Source organism: Bos taurus, chromosome 11 (assembly GCF_002263795.3).
Source record: "Bos taurus isolate L1 Dominette 01449 registration number 42190680 breed Hereford chromosome 11, ARS-UCD2.0, whole genome shotgun sequence".
NCBI classification, from domain to species: domain Eukaryota; kingdom Metazoa; phylum Chordata; class Mammalia; order Artiodactyla; family Bovidae; genus Bos; species Bos taurus.
In genome coordinates, this window is record NC_037338.1 from 100,969,282 (window position 1) to 100,988,683 (window position 19,402).

General features: G+C 47.8%; 1 protein-coding gene across 3 annotated transcripts; it reads left to right on the forward strand.

Moving 5' to 3' along the window:
* The first annotated feature begins 6,190 nt into the window (after nt 1-6,190).
* Nucleotides 6,191-16,322, forward strand: EXOSC2 (exosome component 2). 3 transcript variants are annotated; one of them, XM_005213396.5, is made up of 10 exons: nt 6,200-6,333; nt 7,324-7,380; nt 7,937-8,038; nt 9,697-9,742; nt 10,029-10,118; nt 11,178-11,243; nt 12,214-12,282; nt 13,433-13,609; nt 14,011-14,139; nt 14,647-16,322. In XM_005213396.5, exons 3-10 carry the CDS (start codon nt 7,953-7,955, stop codon nt 14,725-14,727), a joined length of 744 nt encoding a protein of 247 aa, XP_005213453.1. In that variant the 5' UTR covers nt 6,200-6,333; nt 7,324-7,380; nt 7,937-7,952; the 3' UTR covers nt 14,728-16,322. The 3 variants fall into 3 exon arrangements, with proteins under 3 accessions (NP_001040026.1, XP_005213453.1, XP_015329152.1); NM_001046561.2 differs by lacking the exon at nt 7,324-7,380 and having other exon boundaries at nt 6,191-6,333; nt 14,647-15,027; XM_015473666.3 differs by lacking the exon at nt 9,697-9,742.
* Nucleotides 16,323-19,402: the final 3,080 nt, after the last annotated feature.

A 19,402-nucleotide genomic window follows, 5' to 3' on the forward strand; every position in this document is an offset into this window, starting at 1 on the left:
CAGGGGCCTCGGGCTCCTTTCCCAAGAGTGCACGTCCCCCTCCTCCCAACAAAGGCACACAAATACACCACCTCCCAGTCAGTCTGCAGATTCAATCTGAAGGGCTTGCTGCGTATCCTGTAGGCATGCGGTATAGACCAGCTGGTCAAAAGGTAAAAATAAATAATTAAGTCTTTTAGGATATTCAAAAATAAAATAAAAAATAAAAACAGGTCAGATTAAATTACTTCCTTGCTTAGAACACTTCTGGCAGCTTCCCTGTTCCCAAGAATAAAATCCAGATGCATCTTTGCCTGACTGTGCCCATCTGCGACCAAACCTGCTCCCTCTCCCAGTACACACGCTGCGGCCAGAGGTGCTGGCACCACGGATGTATGTGCTTTTGGCGCTGTCTTGACCTTGTAGCCTTAATCTTGGAAAACTCACTTATTCATTCTTGTAGCTTTGGGAGGTTAGATTCCTTAGGACCTCTGTGTACATGATTATGTTGTGTGTGAATAAGGCAGTTTTATTTCTTTTCCAATCAATATGACTTTCATGTCTTTTTTTATTGCATGGTTCAGGACCTTTGTGTATAGAGAGTTCTAGATAGAGGTCACTGCTCTGTGTTTGAAACTCTACTTGGCCATTCACTAGCTGGGTGACCTTGGACAAGTGAATTAATGTCTGTGTGTCTCAACTTCCTCAAATGAAAAATGTGGTGATACTTCGCTTCTAAGGAGATTGCGAGGACTAAGTGGGACAATGGATGTAAGTGAAATACATGACTTGGGATCTGGCACGTGGTAAGTGCTCAGTAAATGGAAGCCATTGTTAACACAAGGATGCCTTTGGTGGAGTAAAGGGTTGTGGCTTCTTCTACCACCCACCTCTCTGGGCATCCCCCAGGGGCATCCAAGGAAGCTGTCCATCACCCCATCTTCTGCCCTTTCCATTAGCCATTATCCTTGGAGCTCCTGCAATGGAGGAACAGATATTCTAAGCTCTCAGCTTCCTTCGCACTTTGGGGCTGGTCTGCTAGGCTGCATGGCCATGACGGGGTGGGACAGATTAAGGACAATGGCTTGTTAGCACCCATCCTGCCTGCTTCCCATGGCATGGCTGCCTTGGGGAAGTCAAACTTCGTGCGTGTTGGCTCAGGGCTTCAAGGGTGGGTGTTGTGGAAGAACCAGGCTACCTGGTCTGTTCTGATTGGTCTTTGGAGTCCTGTAGAGGCACTTCTGACATGTGCTATCAAGATGATGGACAACTGCCTTAGTCACAAGTCTGCCAGATGTAAGACAAGGAGGCACAGACTGCCATTCTTAAAATTCGTGGACATGCTTAAGAGCTGCCATAGGCATCAAAACTGTTTCTAATATTTTGGGGAGAGGCAGTCCTCAAAACATGAGGTCCTTGGGTGGAAATCTTTGTGCACATCTCTGATTGCAAAACTTCTGGGGATCCGGGGGTGGGGGGAGGAATTCCCTGGCGGTCCAGTGGTTAGGACTCCATGCTTCCAAAGAGCTCAGGGCTAGAGGGTTCCTGCTGCCTCTGTTTTCACACTTTTCCTAATTTTCTTTTTGGTTACTTTCACTCAGAGTTCTCTGTGGCCCTCAACCCAACTCCTGAGTATCAACAGTTCCTTGCCTTCAAGGCTCATTCGAACACCATTGCTGTCAGGAGGTCTTTTCTGTCCTCCTCTCGACCCTCTGATCCCTGAGCTCCTGACCAAACACCCTGATGCCTGGGGTAGAAAGGCTCCAGAAATGCTTGCGGAATAAATTCATTCATTCCACAGATATTTGCTGAGTGCTGTTCTGAGAGTCCCTGGGTTTGTTTTTCTATTTTTTCATCTTGTGACTGCTCTGCATGGCATGTGGGATCTAGTTCCCTAACCAGGGGAAAATTCAATGCCAAGAAATAAAACAGGATCCAGTGACAGAAACAGGATTAGTCTAGATAAGGTGGTCAGGAAGGCTTCTCTGAGGAGGTGATATATGAGCTGAAATCTAAGTGAGGAGGAGATACATGAAGACCTGGGAGGAAGAGCATTCCACGCAGACAGCGCCAAAACACACACGTCCTTGGTGTTAACACCTCTGGCTGCCGCGTATGTACTGGGAGAGGGAGCAGGTTCAGTCACAGATGGGCAGAGTCAGGCAAAGATGAATCTGCATTTTATTCTTGGGAAAGGGAAGCTGCCAGAAGTGTTCTAAGCAAGGAAGTGATTTAGTCTGATCTGTTTTTATTTCTTATTTTATTTTTGAATATCCTAAAAGACTTAATTATTTATTTTTACCCTTTTCCATTATGGTTTATTCAAAAAAGTGAAGGTTAGTCGCTCAGTTGTGTCGGACTCTTTGTGACCCCATGGACTGTAGCCCACCAGGCTCCTCTGTCCATGGGATTCTCCAGGCAAGAATACTGGAGTGGGTTGCCATTTCCTTCTCCAGGGGATCTTCCCAACCCAGGGATTGAACCCAGGTCTCCTGCATTGTGGGAAGATTCTTTTACCATTTGAGCTACCAGTGAGGCCCTGGTAAGGTTTATTACATGATATTATATATAGTTCCCTGTGCTATACAGGAGAACTGGTTGTTTTTTGTTTTTTGTTTTTTTTTTGCTTTATGTGTCTTGCTCATTTTGTTTGTTTCATTTTTAGTTACATGTTTTATTGAAGTATAGTTGGTTTATTATGTTGTGTTAATTTCTGCTGTACAGCAAAGTGATTCAGTTTTATGTGCTCAGTTGCAGAGTCGTGTCCAACTCTTTGCAACCCCATGGACTGTAGCCCACCAGGCTCCTCTGTCCGTGGAATTTTTCAGGCAAGAAAAATTGGAGTGGATTATCATTTCCTATTCCAGGGGATCTTCCTGACCCACGGATTGAAACTGTGTCTCCTGTGTCTCCTGCGTTGGCAGGCAGGTTGTTTACCACTGTGCCACCTGGTAGGCCCCATTCAGTTCATATATATATGAACATGTACCATTTTATACATATATGTATATGTATGCATTCTTTTAAAATTTAATTAACTAATTATTTAGTCACATTGCCATAAAATAGTTTTCTCTTCTTTTCTTTACTTTTGTATACATTCTTTTTAAAAAATATTCTTTTCCATTATGGTTCATCGGGCTTCCCTGGTGGCTCAGCTGGTAAAGAATGTGCCTTCAATGTGGGAGACCTGGGCTCAATCCCTGGGTTGGGAATATTCCCTGGAGAAGGGAATGGCTACCCACTCCAGTATTCTGGCCTGGAGAATTCCATGGACTGTATAGTCCATGGGCTCGCAAAGAGTTGGACACGACTGGGTTACTTTCACTTTATGGTTTATCACAGGATACTGAATATAGCTCCCTGTGCTATATAGTAGGACCTTGTCGTTTATCCATATATAATAGTTTGCGTCTGTTAATCCCCAACTCTCAATCCATCCCTCCCCTGCTCGCCTGGCAACCACAAGTCTGCTCTCCCGGTCTGCGGGTCTGTTTCTGCTTTGTGGATAAGTCCAGCTACCTCTGGCTGCTGTACAGAAATTGGGTGTAGGCATGGTAAAGGTAGAATTAGGGAACTGAGTGAGGTGGTGATGCCATTGGCTTGGGGTGATGGCCCTGGTGCTGCACAGATGGGGCGGTAGATGGATATGGGAGGAAATGGTGAATGTTAGACCTGTTCAGCAATTAATATCACTTTGGAAGTTCAGACACCTACTCACAGACTTCTGGACCCCTCTTACAAAACCCCAGTGCTTAAATCTGGGCTCAAGAATCAGTATTTCTAACAAGCCTCTTGGGGATGTGATGCAAAGTCGTCCACCAAGGATCATAATGCCTACCTCCAAGATGAGCTGACTTGGAGGAATGTAAAACACAATATTTTATTGTTTTTGTTTTGGCTGCGCCAACCAGCTTATGGACTCTTAGGTCCCCGACGAGGGATCAAACCTGGGACCCTGGCAGTGGAAGCACAGGGTCCTAACTACTTGACCGCCAGGGAATTCCCATAACATAACGTTTGCTCAATGCAAAGCACCAGACGCTCAGGATGTGCAAGCTCTAGGGTGAAGCAGGTGCAGTCAGGAGGAACATGGTCCTGCCACCAACTGCTGTGTGAATTCCAGTCCTTTTCGGGGCCTCAGTTTCCTCCTCTTTAAAAAGGGACCTGCGGTGGACTAAATGAAATCTTAACCCCAAGGTGATGGTAGTAGGAGGTGGGGGCCTTTGGGAAGTGATTAGGTCATGAAGGTGGAGCCTTCCTGAATGGGATTGTGTGCCTTATAAAAGAGACCCCAGAGAGCTCCCTGGCCCCTTCCACCATGCAGGGGTCACAGGTACCCCCTATCTGAACCAGACACTGAATCTGCCACTATACTAAGACAGATCCACAATCCCAATATTGTGAAAGGCTCCATAAGCATAGTGCCGTGAGAACGGGAGGGGTTATGGTTATGTCCATCCTTCCTTGAAACTGGATAGTGTCAAGACTATAATCCAGCATACATCTATAACCTAAGACTAGAACTTGGTCTAGGAGCGTTCCCAGGCCTGGCAGCCTGACTGAGCTATACTGCTTCAAAGGACACCACCGCCCTCTTCTGGTCGAGAGCAGACTCAACAGACGCACCCTTTCTCATACTTTTCTTGACTCTAGCCCCTTCTCCTCTGTCCTCTGTCTTATGAGATGGTTGGATGGCATCATCGACTCAGTGGACATGAGGTTGAGTAAACTCCAGGAGTTAGTGATGGACAGGGAGGCTTGGCGTGCTGAAGTCCATGGGGTCGCAAAGAGTCGGACATGACTGAGTGACTGGACTGAAGTGAGCCCCTTCTCCAGGCAAGGAGGAGGGCAAGTGTCTGGCTGTCTGCTTACCGATTACCTGTGAGCAATTAGAATCTATATCACTGACTACCTTATAGGGTTGGCTTTCTAGACAAATGTAGCCACGCTTAGGTGAAAGAAATGCTATCCTTTTGAAGATTTACCAGGCTATTGGTCTGATGGATCTTCAGGAGAAAACAGACTTAATTTACTGGTCTCAGTGAGTGGTGCTGATGCAAGTTATTTCATTTCATCCTGTTTAGAATCCCTGTGCTGGGCTGTGCTGTGCTAAGTCACTTTAGTCTTGCCCAGCTCTTTGCGACTCCACAGACTGCAGCCCACCAGACTCCTCTGTCCATGGGATTCTCCAGGCAAGAATACTGAAGTGGGTTGCCATGCCCTCCTCCAGAGCATCTTTCCGACCCAGGGATTGAACTCGTGTCTCTTATGTCTCCTGCATTGGCAGGCGGGTTCTTTACCACTAGAGCTACCTGGGACGCCTGCATGAAGAATTATCACCTCCAATTCCCTGAGGTTAAAACTAAGTCTGTTGTGAATGCTATAAAGCATGCAGGGCAAGGGTGAGGGAGAGGGTAGGACCTGGAGAGAGGGACAAGCGAAATACTCCTGACGCCTAGATAAAACCACATATCCTTCCATCTGTTCATCACTAAACCCTTAGGACAGCTCCTGGCTCATTTCTCTGTGTGAGTAAATATAGGCGAAAATCTTTGTATTGTGTCCATTTGTCCTCCCTGTCAAAATACACCCGCTTGGCAGGATTCAAATGTGTTCTTAGACGGTTTCCTGCTTTTTCCAAAAGAAATACCAGGGAAATCAGCTCACTTAAGAAAGAATGGAAAAAAAAAAAGAAAGAATGGAAGCAGCACCTGCAGCACTGTTTGGGGGTGTAGGTGATGGTTGGTGCTGAACCAGCACTCAAGGGCTACTAGTAACAGTACGAAAAGAGGCTCTTTCCTCTGTCCAAATAGTGTTTTTTTCTCTTGATCCTCCTGGTCAATCGCATACCAAAAAAAAAAAGAGACAGAGAGATTTCAGCAGCTTTGAATTGGAAGGAAACTCAGAGGCCCATTTCACAATTATTTCTAACCTGGAAAACAGTAAGTGGGATGAGCACAAGAGTTTTGCTGAAAAGTCAAATGCTATGCAACCTGAGATTTTATTATTTGACAAGAGCAGCCTTGCCAATAGTAAAAATGGCAACTTGACTCCTTCCTTCCCTTCGTGTTAACCTAATGGTTGCCAATAGCCAACATGGAGGCCAGGCTGTGAGTTCCCATTGGCGGCTGTTCTGAGGCCCCGCCCCTACGAGCGACGGCTGGGAATTGCGGAGACGGAAAGCGTGACTCCGAGTGGGGCTGCGCCTGCGCGAGTTATTGGCGCCAAGATGGCGTTGGAGATGAGGCTTCCCGTCGCTCGGAAGCCCCTTAGCGAGAGCCTGGGCCGCGAGAGTAAAAAGCACCTAGTGGTGCCAGGGGACACGATCACCACGGACACAGGCTTCATGCGGTACGTGGGGTTGTGGGGGACTCTGGGCAGCAAGGGGCGGCTGCATTGCTCTCTCTCCACGTGAAACCTGGGCCTGTGTTCTGCATCTAAGTGCCCGCGGTACCCGCCGCGCATCTGCGGAGCATCTCAGTTGCCTTGTTTTCGAGACTTCGGACTTCCTACTCCCTGCATCTTGTATGTCCCCGTCTGCAGCTGCCTCAGCGGCCCCGAAACCTTCCTGTGTCCCAGGCCCCGATTCTGAGCCTTCCTCGTTGAACCTGGAGCTGGGGCCTCTTCACAGGTTTCGGCGTAAGGGATAGTGGGCGTTTTTGACTTCGTCCACTTAGCCCTCAGCATTCCATCTCCTAGTCAGGGGCACGGTTTTGGAACGAGTCTTTGGGCTTAAACAAAGAAAGTGAAGTCGCTCAGTCGTGTCCGACTCTTTGCGACCCCTTGGACTGTAGCCTACCAGGCTTCTCCGTCGATGGGATTTTCCAGGCAAGAATACTGGAGTGGGTTGCCATTTTGGGCTTAGGGGGCATGCAAATATATTACGTTACATGCACCAGAATAGATAACTTTGAGTCTGAGGGCAGGCTCCAACTTAAGGGCAGCTGGGGTTCCAGCCCTGCTGCCATCACAATATTAGCTGTATCACCTCTCCGAGGTCACTTTCCTCGTCTGTAAAATAATGATAATAACTATTCCAGAGAGTGGTGAGGATTCCATGAAAGTGAAAGTGTGGAAGAGTTAGTCCCTCAGTCATGTCCGACGCTTTGCCACTCGGTGGACTGTAGTCCGCTAGGTTCCTCTGTCCATAGAATTCTCCAGGCAAGAATACTGCAGTGGGTTGCATTCCCTTCTCCAGGGGATCTTCACCACCCAGGGATCCAACCCAGGTCTCTTGCATTGCAGGCAGGTTCTTTACTGTCTGAGCCACCAGGGAAGGATTACATGAGGGATAATGATTATGGAAAAAAGTAAAGACTCACCGTTCTATCACCATCACAGGGGTCAGCACTGCTGATAAGCCAGCCTCCGCCCTCCCCCCATGTGCATATGAGAGAGGTACAGCATTTATTCCATTGCCCTTTAACCTCTTAGTTTGGCATTATTGGTTCCCAGGAAATCTTAAGATTCAGTCCTTTATTCATGCAGTCAATAAATATTATTTGTGGTTGGGGTATAAATTGAACAAAGAGGAAATCTCTGTCCTGGTGGACTTTATGTTCTGAGAGAGACAGAAGAGAAATAAGCACAACAAACAAGTTATTCAGAATATTTGCTGGTAAATTCAGTAGAAAAAAATTAAGAAGTCAAGCAGGGTAAGTGGAGCATAAGTTGGAAATATGGTGGGGGTGGCAGCCACAGGGCCGGTGACTATTACAAATGGGAGAGTCGAGGAAAGCCTGGTGGAAAAAGTGCCATTTGAGTCGACTTGAGTACAGTGAAGGAGATGGCCACATAGGACTCTAAAGAAGGAGTGTTTAGGCAGAGGTGGCAGCCAGCACAAAAGCCTGTCTTTGAGGCAGGAGGAATCAGGTTTGAGGAACACATTGTTCTGGCTGCGAGAGGTCACCTCAAGCATTACCCTGGTATCCTTTGTATCTTCCTGTTGCAACAGGGGCCATGGAACCTATATGGGGGAAGAGAAGCTCATTGCATCTGTGGCTGGCTCCGTGGAGAGAGTAAACAAGTTGATCTGTGTAAAAGCTTTGAAAACCAGGTGAGAGCAAAAGGTGTGTATTTTGTGGCATCTGAGTTGCACAGCCAGGTCTTTTCGGCCATGACACACCCCCTACCCACAGCCCTCCCTGCCCTGTCGTGCTGTAGGTCTGGGATTTCGGGAACATGACTGGAGGAAGGGTAGAGATGACAAGGTAAGGGCAGGCTTCAAAGGTTTCCCTACGATATCTGACCTCTTCAAACTTGGGTTCCCTCTTCTGCAAAATGAGATCTTGCCTGACCTCCTGGGTAGGATCTTCCTTGGAATTCACTGAAATAGTGTGTATAAAGTACACAGAGAGCCGCCTGCCTTGAGGGCTCAATAAAGGTTAGCCCCAGAACATAAGCCAGTGGGGTTGGAACAGAGTGAGCAGGCGAGTAGTAGGAGCAGATGCAGAGAGGTGAGGTAGGCAGTCTGCATGCCTTGAAGCCACGATGAATGTTTCTGACTTCCACTTTGTGCAGTCTAGGAAGGCCCTGGAGCAGGTGGAGCAGAAGAAGGACATGATCTGATTTCTGTTTTAATGAAATCACTCTGGCTGCTGTTGGGGGGTGGGGACAGATTCCTGCTCTGTTTTCATCATCTCAGTTGATGGTGGCTTGGACTAAGGTGATAGCCATAGAAGTGGGGAATAGTGATTAATTCTGCGTGTATTTTGTGTTCTGAGTGTATTTATCGTGAAAAGCTGTAGGATTTTGTATGTGGGCTTTTCTACATGTAGGACTGTGTCTGTGAGAAGAGATAGTTTTACTTCTTCCTTTGGGATGCTTTTTATTTTCTGCCTACATTGGTAAGATAGAGGTTCTAGAATCTGCTGCTGGACTTGTCCTGGAGCAGGAGAGGGAGGGGAGGCGGGAAATACACAGGGTTCCTCCAGAGACTCTAAGGACTGTGGCTTGAGCAACTAGAGGGGTGGAATTGCTATTTCCTGGGCTGGTGACAATTGGGAGAGGATCCATTTGCTATAGTGGAATTGAAGGGGCTGCTAGAAAGCTTTGTTTGAGGTTTGTAACTTATGCAGATTCCTCTTAGTCACGTAAGTGAAGGTGCTGGGTAGCCAGTGGTTGACTAAAGCTAGAGCCTGAATTCAGGGGAGTGGTGGACTCATCCTTGGTATTTGAAGCCATCGAGCTGGGTAAGCTCACTAAGTGAGTGAGTGTGGGCTGGAAAGAGAAGAGGCCCAAGGACTTAGTCTTCAGTGTGGAGGCTCTAATTCATCATTAGAGTTGGGAGGAGGAATTAGGAAAGGGGTCGAGACATGCAGCCAGTGGGTGGGGGAGACATGAGTAGACCGGTTTGGGTGGTGCCTGTCTCACTTTCCTTTCTCCTCTTCTGGCTGATGCGGAATTTGTCTGTGTTCCAGAGCCCACCAGAAAATATCCCACGCGTATCCATTTTTCATGCAATTAACAAAATAAGGGGTTTCAGATTTAATGCACTCCTTGCAATAAATGGTGTGAGAATAGTTGATGGAGACTTTATATGCATAGGAACGTTGGAAGTTGTCAGTTCCTGAAACTAAGTTCGAACAGCATGTGAATTTACCAAATGTGGTGCCTGATCCAGGCCTGCGTGCTCTTTAACTGAAATCTCAAATGATGCTTGGTCTTGTCATGGAGTCTTTTCACTGATGGAGGACCTTCTGCTTTTTCTTTCAGATATAATGGTGAAGTGGGAGACATTGTAGTGGGGAGAATCACAGAGGTAAAGTCTTAGCAGATTGGTTTTCACAAAGTAAAAGTGAGCTGGTGATCTAATGAATGAGATAGTCATCCTATTACACGCAATTACACGAAAGAAGGATTCACTGTGTTTGGCTCTTACGTGACCTTTGATGAAAACAGTTTGTTTGTAAACAGTTTGATGTAAATGGTTTGTTTGTAAACAGTTGGATGTAAGTGGTTTGTCCCATCGGGGGTTATTGTTCATTTACAGTGTGAGCTCTGGCCTTGGAGTATGTGTCCAGGTGTGGGGTTCCTTTGTTTTGTAGGTTCAACAGAAGAGGTGGAAGGTGGAGACCAACTCCAGGCTGGATTCAGTCTTGCTTCTCTCATCCATGAACCTTCCCGGAGGAGAGCTGGTAAGGATCTCCAGCTAGGAGTGTGTATAGCTTGCTGGTGAGAGTGCTGGGTCCCTTGCGCCACCAGAGGACTTTGCTTTATACTGAGGCTGTCACTTGTACTCCTGTTCGTCTGCTGTGAATTTTGCTGTCTGGGTGTACACGTAGGCTTTTCACTTGGCCCAGGCCTCCCAACTCAGGCAGCAGTTGGTGTGTGGTAGAATCTGGGATGTCTGTGGGGAGATCCCAAAGGAGAGTTGAGAGAAGCTCTCTCAGATGCTTGGTGCTAATAATTTTCCTTTTCTGGGTGTGTCAGTTTTGCTCAGTGAAGGTCTTGCTTGAAAAACTGTGTTTACAAATCAGCTTTACGTGAATCGAATGACATTGGGTTATTCCAGACAACCATAGTACCTAAGCTGCTTGCTTTTGTAAAATGTTGTGATTCAGCCTTATCTTCAGGCCAGCATCTATTTACTGAGAGGCTCATGGTGCTTAGCTGTCTGGAGAATGCCAAGATCCAGGAGGCGTGATTCAGTTCCTGAAAGAGCTTAGACGAGCAGGGACTATGAGATAACTGGTCTAAATACCCGGCAGTCCAAGAGTAAACAAGTGTGTGATTGTACAAAAGGCGTGATTAAATTCCCCGCGAGAAGCTTATAGGAAAAATGAATGTTGAAGTTGATTCTATCCTTGAAGGATGGCTAGAATTTTAACAATGAATTCAGGAATCTGAGATAAACGGAAATGTGTGAGCAAAGATACAGTTAAGCTGGAGGTAGCCGGTCATACTGGAGCGTGGTGGGCACCACGGCAAGTAGGTAGGCTCGATTGGGGTTTGGCAAATCACGTAAGGAGTCTGAATATTATTCAAAGAAGAGGGGCCACGGGAAGGTCTGTAAGACAGAAAGTAGTGGTCATGGCTTTGTCTTCTTTGAGTGGCACGGGTTACCTACCCTGGTGTGTGTACACTGTGGCTGCCTTCGGAGGTCTTGGGAGAAAGTGAAAGAAAAAGAAGAGATGGAGCAAGATTTTGGTTTAGGGTCGGACTCCCTAACGTGGCCTTCTCCTTGTGTGTTTCAGAGGCGAAGATCTGCAGAAGATGAGTTGGCCATGAGAGGTTTCTTACAGGAAGGGGACCTTATCAGTGTATCCTTCACCTTGCATTCCAGCATCTTTATGTTTGCTGTGGAGCTGGGGAATGGGGCTTGGATTGTCGGTCTCTCACAGGAGAAACTTGTTATCTTGGCCTTGACCAAGAGCCAAGGCTTCTGCTGCAGCCTGTCTCTTTCTTTTCTTTTTACATTAAAAAATATACATTAAAAAAAAATTGAAGTATAGTTAGTTTTGGGGGCTTCCCATATGGTGCTAGTGGTAAAGAACTTACCTGCTAATGTAGGAGACATAAGAGACGAGGATTCAATTCAGTCCTTGGGTTGGGAAGGTCCCCTGGAGAAGGCAATGAATATCCACTCCAGTATTCTTGCCTGGAGAATCTTATGGACAGAAGAGCCTGACAGGCTACAGTCCAGGGGGTTGCGAAGAGTCAGACATAACTGAAGCGACTGAGCATGCATGCTCACAATTAGCTTTATGTGTATAGCAGAGTGAATCAGTTATATACACACATGTATGAGTATATGTATATTCTTTTTCACATTGTTTTCCTATATATATTATTATAAAATATTGAGTAGAGTTACTGTGCTAGACAGTAGGTTCTTGTTTCTCTGTTTATGCATAGCAGTGTGTATATGTTATTCCGAGATTCCTCATTTATCCCTCCCCACCCCATCTCCTCAGCCCAGGCTACGCTCCAGCTCTTCTTCAGACCTGCTGCTGCTCAGTCGGGTTTTTGGGTCTTGTAACTTACGGTGGCTCATGCTTGAAGCCAGCTCCAAGTTTCCTGGTGATGTTAACTTTCATCCCAGGAAGGAGAAAAGGTGGCGTTCATGTCAGGATATTCACGACAGCCAAGGGGGAGAGATTAGGTCACAGCAGTGTGACCTCCGAGTCCACCTACAGCTGTAGGCGGGACTGGTGGACACAGACACGAGGGTGGAGGGAGAACCAGGGACACAGGTGATAAGAAAGTGTTTGTTCCTTCATCATCGACCAGGCTGAGGTCCAGGCAGTGTTCTCTGATGGAGCCGTCTCTCTGCACACGAGGAGTCTCAAATACGGAAAAGTAAGTTGGTCTTTGGGTGTTCTCTCTGGATGAGTGAGACTTCAAATCCATTTCCCGGTCTCCAGCTGTCTCTGGCATTCTGGCCTAAAGCACCTGGAAGTTAAGCGCTGACAGGCTGGCATTGTGCGTGCTGACTCACATGGTTGTGGGCTGGTAGCATCGTAAAGCATGACGACACTCACCCTTTTTTTGCGGAGGAGATTGTTCTGGCAAAAGAGCCCCTATGACCCTGGGCCCTGGCCCCGCGGCTGTCTCTGCTCTCTCCCAAGGGGTGCGGTGGCTTTGCATGGCCTCAGCGCTGAGTTGCAGCCAAGGGAGCTCATGGACTGATGAAACACGATGGCCCCCGGCCCTTGGACAAACGTCCGGTCAAGAAAATGGATATTATTGTTAGGAAAGATGGGTTTGTCACTTGAGCCTCTAAAGGAAATTTTGTTGCTTTTCTTGCTATAAGGTGACAGACATTATTGAGGCTATTTTTTTAATGACAGCATGTTTTCCCAAACAAATGATGACTCATTAGTCTTGGCTTTGTCTGGGTGAACTTTCTCATTCCTGAGTGGAAAAGAAACCTCCCTGTCAGTGGAGTGGCTGCAGCCGCCACACCCGAACCCTTGAATCAGGAGGGGAGACAGGCGCACTGCCTGTGCTGATCTTTGTGGGCCTGGGGCCTGTAGCAGACGCGCCTTCTGCAGGATGTGGGCCTTGAGCTCACCTGCCAGGACCGGGGATGTATTTGTGCCCAGCCCTCAGCCAGTCCCCTTCTCCAGTGGCATATCTCGTGGGCAGGACAGGCGGTTGGGGTCAAGGTGGAACAGAGCAGTGCTCCTTGGCCCTCAAGAGGCTCAAGCCCACATCCTCATTGGCTCCACCCTCTCTCAGCCGTCACACCAGCCCTGGATCAGAACATGATGACGCTCGCAAAGGAGAATAAATGGTGGAGAAGAGAGTGAAAGTCACCTTCTGTTGGGATGTGTAAATGACACATGTCTCTGGAAAGTGTCTTTATTTTGCATGTGCGTGTCATGGCAGTTGTCACCAGCAAGGAGTCCAATTCCAGCCTCCCTAGGACACAGTCTGTACTCTGCTTTATAGTCGCCTCATTGGGGATCCTACAGTGACTTAATGTACGATATATATATTTTTTTAGCTAGGTCAGGGCGTTTTGGTTCAGGTCTCCCCCTCCCTGGTGAAACGGCAGAAGACCCACTTCCATGACCTGCCGTGCGGCGCCTCAGTGATCCTGGGCAACAACGGCTTCATCTGGGTCTACCCAACCCCCGAGCACAAAGAAGACGATGCAGGGGGCTTCATCGCAAACCTGGAGGTGAGCACACTCCGCCCACCGTTGCCCTTTTGGGATGGAGAGGCACTGAATGGGTACTGTGCTTCAGCGGCAGGGGCGGGCACTCTCTGTTTCTCCCTGCTGCGTGGCGGTAGTTAGAGCTGGTTTGCATTTCCACTGAAGTCTGCTCAAAACATCGTGCTGCCCTCTCTTGTTCTGGAGAGATGAAATCAGCGACTTTGATCTCTGTTGGCCCAGATGGCAGTTGCAGGGTAACAGCCAAAAAGCCACTGGAGGTGCCATCCTTTTTCATCTTCCTTGGAGTCAGCAGTTTGCTTGGTTTGGAGTCCCAGCGTGATCCCGCCTCAGCTGTAAGTGGGTCCTGTGATCTGCTGTAACCGTTCACTCGTTCTGGTCTTGATTCTGTTTGCCTCCCCTGGTAGCCGGTCTCCCTTACTGATCGAGAGGTGATCTCCCGGCTCCGGAACTGCATCGTCTCACTGGCAACTCAGAGGATGATGCTCTATGACACCAGCATTCTGTACTGCTATGAAGCATCCCTTCCACATCAGGTATGCCACCCAGGGCTCCCCTTCTTGCTGATCTGTGAGCAGGCGTGGCGTGTCATCCGCTCCATGTCCCCGCCACGTACCTTCACCATGCCCATCAGTGTGAACTCACCTGGTGGACACCCTTGTTGACTGGTAGAGCTTTACCAGAGATGCTAATAATATTCTCATTGTCTGATGTCCATGTGAGGGTTTGCGGGCAGTTGGCGGTGCCAGGTGGGGCTGGTTTATGACAGCGACCCCCTGGACTTCATCTTGGCCATCCCAGTTTTAGCTCCCTTTCTAGTGAATGCTGGAGTAATAGCTTTGTTGTTCTTGTTAGCTATATCCCAGAGAACTTTGCTGATTTATTAAGCTAGTTCTAGCAGATCCTTTCTTGCAATAGGTAGCCTCTGATAAACGAAAGAAGAACAGAAGGCTCGTGTTAGCCAGGCTTGGTTTCTACATTTGGGTTGGCTTGATGGTGTGCTTACTGGTTGAACAAATTACCTTTTGTCCTTTCTTTTTCAGATCAAAGACATCTTAAAGCCAGAAATAATGGAGGAAATTGTGATGGAAACACGCCAGAGGCTTTTGGAACAGGAGGGGTAAGAAGAAGCACCTGAAGGCCAGGACTGTGTGGACCCGAGCAGAGCAGTCCTTGGAGGTGGAGAATCTGATTGGCAGTCCCTGCGTGCAGCTCAGTGAAGAACTGGGAAATTCATCACTGGACCTACATCGGGCTGCCTCTGCCTTGAAGACCTGCTTTCTCCTGTTTTAATGGAAAGCGAGGGGGCAGGTGATTACTGCTGCCACCCCTTGAGTTGCCCACAGACTTCGGGTGCTACAGGTAGTTTCAGGCCCTTAAAAGCATTCCGAGTTCCAGCCGAATACACTCCTATCCTGGAATCATACGGGGAATCTTTCGTCTTGTAGTCACCGACAACTCACCAGGCACAGTGCCCCATGAAACTGCCCCTATGTAAAACATAGCCTCCCTGATCCCCCCAGTTTGATCTCCCCAGTTGTCTGTCTTGGCCTCCATTCCCACCTCCTCTGCAGTGCGAGAATGACACTGAAGAGTGTAGCTTGGTAAAATGAACCCAAGAGTCGGTGGAAGAACACAGCGACCAAGCAGCCTTTTGCTTGGACGGAATCTCATTTCCTGTTACATGTTCCTCCTAGTGACAGATGTAAGTACATCCCCGCCAGGCTGCCTTAATCTGTTCTGCCTTTGAGGATGATCTATAAGAAGCTGAATAATTGAGGAGAGAGAGAATGAATGTTTTGGGTGCTCTGATGAACATGAAAACAAAGTAAAAAGGTGGAGATGGAAAAAGAAAAGGTTTTCCTCCTATAACTGAAGCAGCAATGCATTTACTTTTGAATAATTCAGGGTTGAAAGATGAAAACAAGATATTGAAGTTCTGTCTCACTGAGAATGGCTAGAATTCCTATGCATTCTTTTTCAAATGACTTTCTAAACATGGTGCCCTGATTTGGGTTTGGGGTAAACAGTTCTTTTAAAGTCAGTATATGAGAGTGCTATTTGGTGAGCTGTTTTTTTTTTTTTAATTTATATATGTGGTATCACTGTTTCTGTTCTTGTATTCTGTGTAATACTTGGGAGTTAAGTACAGGTGAAGGATGACTTAGGAGATTGAAATTCTTCTGACAGAGGACCTTAAATTTAAACCTAGAATACCTAATAAAATTTAAACCTAGGACAGTTTCAGTAGTAATGTGGAGCATATGGCGGTTTTGAAACATAACTCAGCTCTTTTTTGTTAAATTGTACGTCTTCATAATATTATTCAGTCTGTCACCTGTTTTGAAGAGTGCAATCAGCTGAGTTGGACAGGGGACGTTGCAGCTGTAGGTTTGCTCCCTGTTTTTGAGATCATGTTCTAGGTTGTATGTCCCTGTAGAGAAGGGAATGGGGAAGGATGGGAGCCTGCATGCCTGCTTTGGGTTGGTTTTGATCAGAGCCATAAGTGGGTTCGTTGAATGTTTGCCCTTCTCACTTGGTCTCCCAAGCTGCCAGCCCATACTGTTCACTCAGAATTTCCTGAATAGTAATTACCTAAGTCTCAAAACACCTTTTTGGTGAGTATCTACTTTTTTTTATGGCCCACTAGAGGGTGCCCTTGTTAAGCGTAATTTCAGTAGGTATTTAAAAAAAAAATAAAGCTGAAGTTTTTACACTGGTTCTGAATTCCTCTAGCAATGTGTAGGTTGCTTTGCTTTATAAGCGTGAGCACAAAATTAGGCTGAACTGCATCACTCTTAATGATGAGCTTAAAGGGATTTATTCAAATTTGGCAACATTTATTTACTTCTGACTGTCAGGCATTTTCTGGGCTCTGGATTCTAGCTTTAAGTCCTTAAGAGTATCATTCTATAGTGTTACACAGTGCATCTCTGGAAAAAAATATAGTCTAGCTTGGGGGTTCACCTAAAACTAGAAAATGGCAGTTAGTAAATGGCAAGTAGGATAAACCTTTAAATCAAGTGCTGCTGGCCTCTAAAGCACAGTTAGTCTCAGTATTTATGGGAAATAAAATCCCATTTGATTCTCATGGTAACCTGTAAAGTTTGATATGACCCTCGTTTATAAATGAAAGCCATTCAGATAATTAAAGTGACTTCATTAAAGCTCATTAGCAACTATGGATCGGTAGGCTTAAGCTCTCGGGATGGATCATGAAGCAACCCTCGAGAGAAGGGGTTGGACTGACACTGAAAGGATATGGGGTCCAGCATGGAGACCACACTTTGGATTGTTACTCATTTTGTACACTGCCTGTCCCTCCCATGTCTGCTGGGGGAGACGGATGAGGCCCTCCACCCCCATGCCTCATTTGTACCCCAGCACCTAGGACGATGCTTGGCACACGGGCTGAATGCTTGTGAATGATTTATTAGTTCAAGAAGTGTGGGTTAGAGTTCTGATTTGATTGGTCAATTTTAAGCTAGAGAGTGAAGAATGAAGATGTGTAGGAAATGATGAAAGGGTGAAGAGGAATAAAAAGTGAAATCTTCAAAGAGAAAGGATGATGGTAAGGATAAGGTGATGGGTAAATTAAGGGAACAGGGTGTTGACACTTGAAGACTGATCTATAAGCCAGGATGATGTTCATCAGCCAGACTACTCAGTGATAGAGCAAAGCTAACCTAGTTAACATCTAAATATAAATTCTGCTTCTGAATTTGCTTCACATTCAGTACCTCCAAGGAACTCTATTTTTACAAGCCAGTGTCTATAAAATCACCATTTCCCAATCCAGCAGAAATATTTCTAAAATACACAACTGAACATAGAACACCTATAATGCAACTGGTTTTCCCCTACTATCAGTAGCAACTTCTAAAATATCAACTAACTTTAGATCAACAGTTACTTGATATTGAATGATACAACAGAAAATTCAAGGCTTTGGAGTAGTATCAGTCTGGGCTCAAATTGTCACATGACTAGGCCAGTGACCTTCAGTAACTCACATCTTACTTGGTTTTCTCATCTGTATACAGGGGATAACATTACTTGTGTTACTGGGCTACAATACAGTAAGGACTAAATGAGAATATGGTTTATGAAGAGCGGAAGACCACAGTGTAGATTAGCTGGGATGAGTATATTCCCTTAGAGATGGGTATATCCTGGCAGGTGCATTGCTCTGGGGAGACGTGGAGAGTGAAGAAGGGGACCAGGAGGGTACATTTTAGTTGCATAAAAATGGGTTATGGCATGTGTGGATCTGGTTGCATGGGTCATTAGCTAGTTCTGTAAACTCAACAGTTTCGGCTAACATGTTTTCATGTGACTATGCGTACACCCCTGAAATTAGATCGTGTAATCTTTTTCTACTGTTTACCCCGCCCCCCTCCCCAGTTTTATTGAGAAAAAGTTGACAGACATCACTGGACAAGTTTAAAGATTCCTTCTCTCTCAAACACCTATGATCATGCTTCGCCTCCGAAAAGTTCTTAAAATGCTGTTAATGAGTGGGCTCCCCGATACTCCAAAGAAACAATTCGTTAGCAATATGTCGACGCTCTCCAGTTGTTTATTTTTCGCTCGTTCTAATATTTATGCTTCTTGGAGTCAAGGTGGAAGTTGGTGAGGGGCGGCAGTGGAGGCACCAAATAACGTAGGTTTCGAGGAGCGAGCTAAATTCTAAAGAAGCTCAAGGAAGCGATCCAACTCCGGTTCTGGGGAAATCCAATCCGCAGTTTTCCCCTTGCTTTGGTTCCTCGCCGGCCTTACCAACCCGCTCAGGGGAGACATTGGCCAGCCCTGCGCGAGGCCGGCTAGAGTCCACTGGCTCCCCGGAGGGCGGGACCGACGCTCAGGAGCCTGGAGCAGAGGCCAAGTCTCGGGCGATTGCGGACAGGGGCGGGGGCGCAGCAGGACCACAAATTCCGGCCTGCCCCGCGGGCTACGCCGAAAGTGGTTGGTTGGGAGCTCTAGCTCCGTCGGCCAATGGGGTGCAGGAGAGGGAGCTGACACGGATTCTCGGGGGCCAATGGCAGTGCAGGGGAGGCGGGAGCTTCCTTACCACTCACCTTGCCCCTCTGGAGAACCACATTTAACAGGTCGTACGGGGCCGGACCTTGGAGGGCAGGTGGACCAGAGCCGAAAGACGCCGCAGTGTCTCCGAAAGCGGTGTCTGGAGGGTCCCGGTCCCCACGCGAGGCGCGCACCGGACGTCATCGGGGGGCGGGGCCGGGGCGGGGCCTGGCCTCGTTGTGGAGCGGCTAGTAATCCATCATGGCGGCCGCGGGGGTCGGTGACCGTCCCTGAGCAGCGCCGGAGCCGGAACCGGTTCCTGGGTCCTGCAGCTGAGGAGCCCGCCTTGCGTTGTCCACGGCCCCTACTTGGGCGGGGAGGCCGGGTCTTGCGACGGAGCCCGGGGGATGTGACTGCCTGGCAGCGGCGGCCGTAGCCACGTTCGGGCGCGGGGGAGGCGGGTGTCTCGGACAGAGACCCCCCCCCCAGGCTCGGGGCAGCTGAGGCGGCCGGGCCTCCTCCCCGTTCTGTCCTCTACCCGCCTTCGGGGCCGCAAGAGCCCGTCGTCCCTTATCAGCTCCATCCCGGCTCTGGGACCCTGGGGTTGTGGTCTCTTTCCCCAGACCTGGGGACACCCCGTTTCCTGAGGCTTGGAGGAGCGTCGCCCCCCGGAGTAAGCCGCCCATGCCCCCCCGCCCCGGCAGCCTCTCTCTTTACCCCCGAGCCGCCCCTTAACTCCGAATCCCGGCCTCAAGTTTGGCCTCGGAGGCCCCCCTC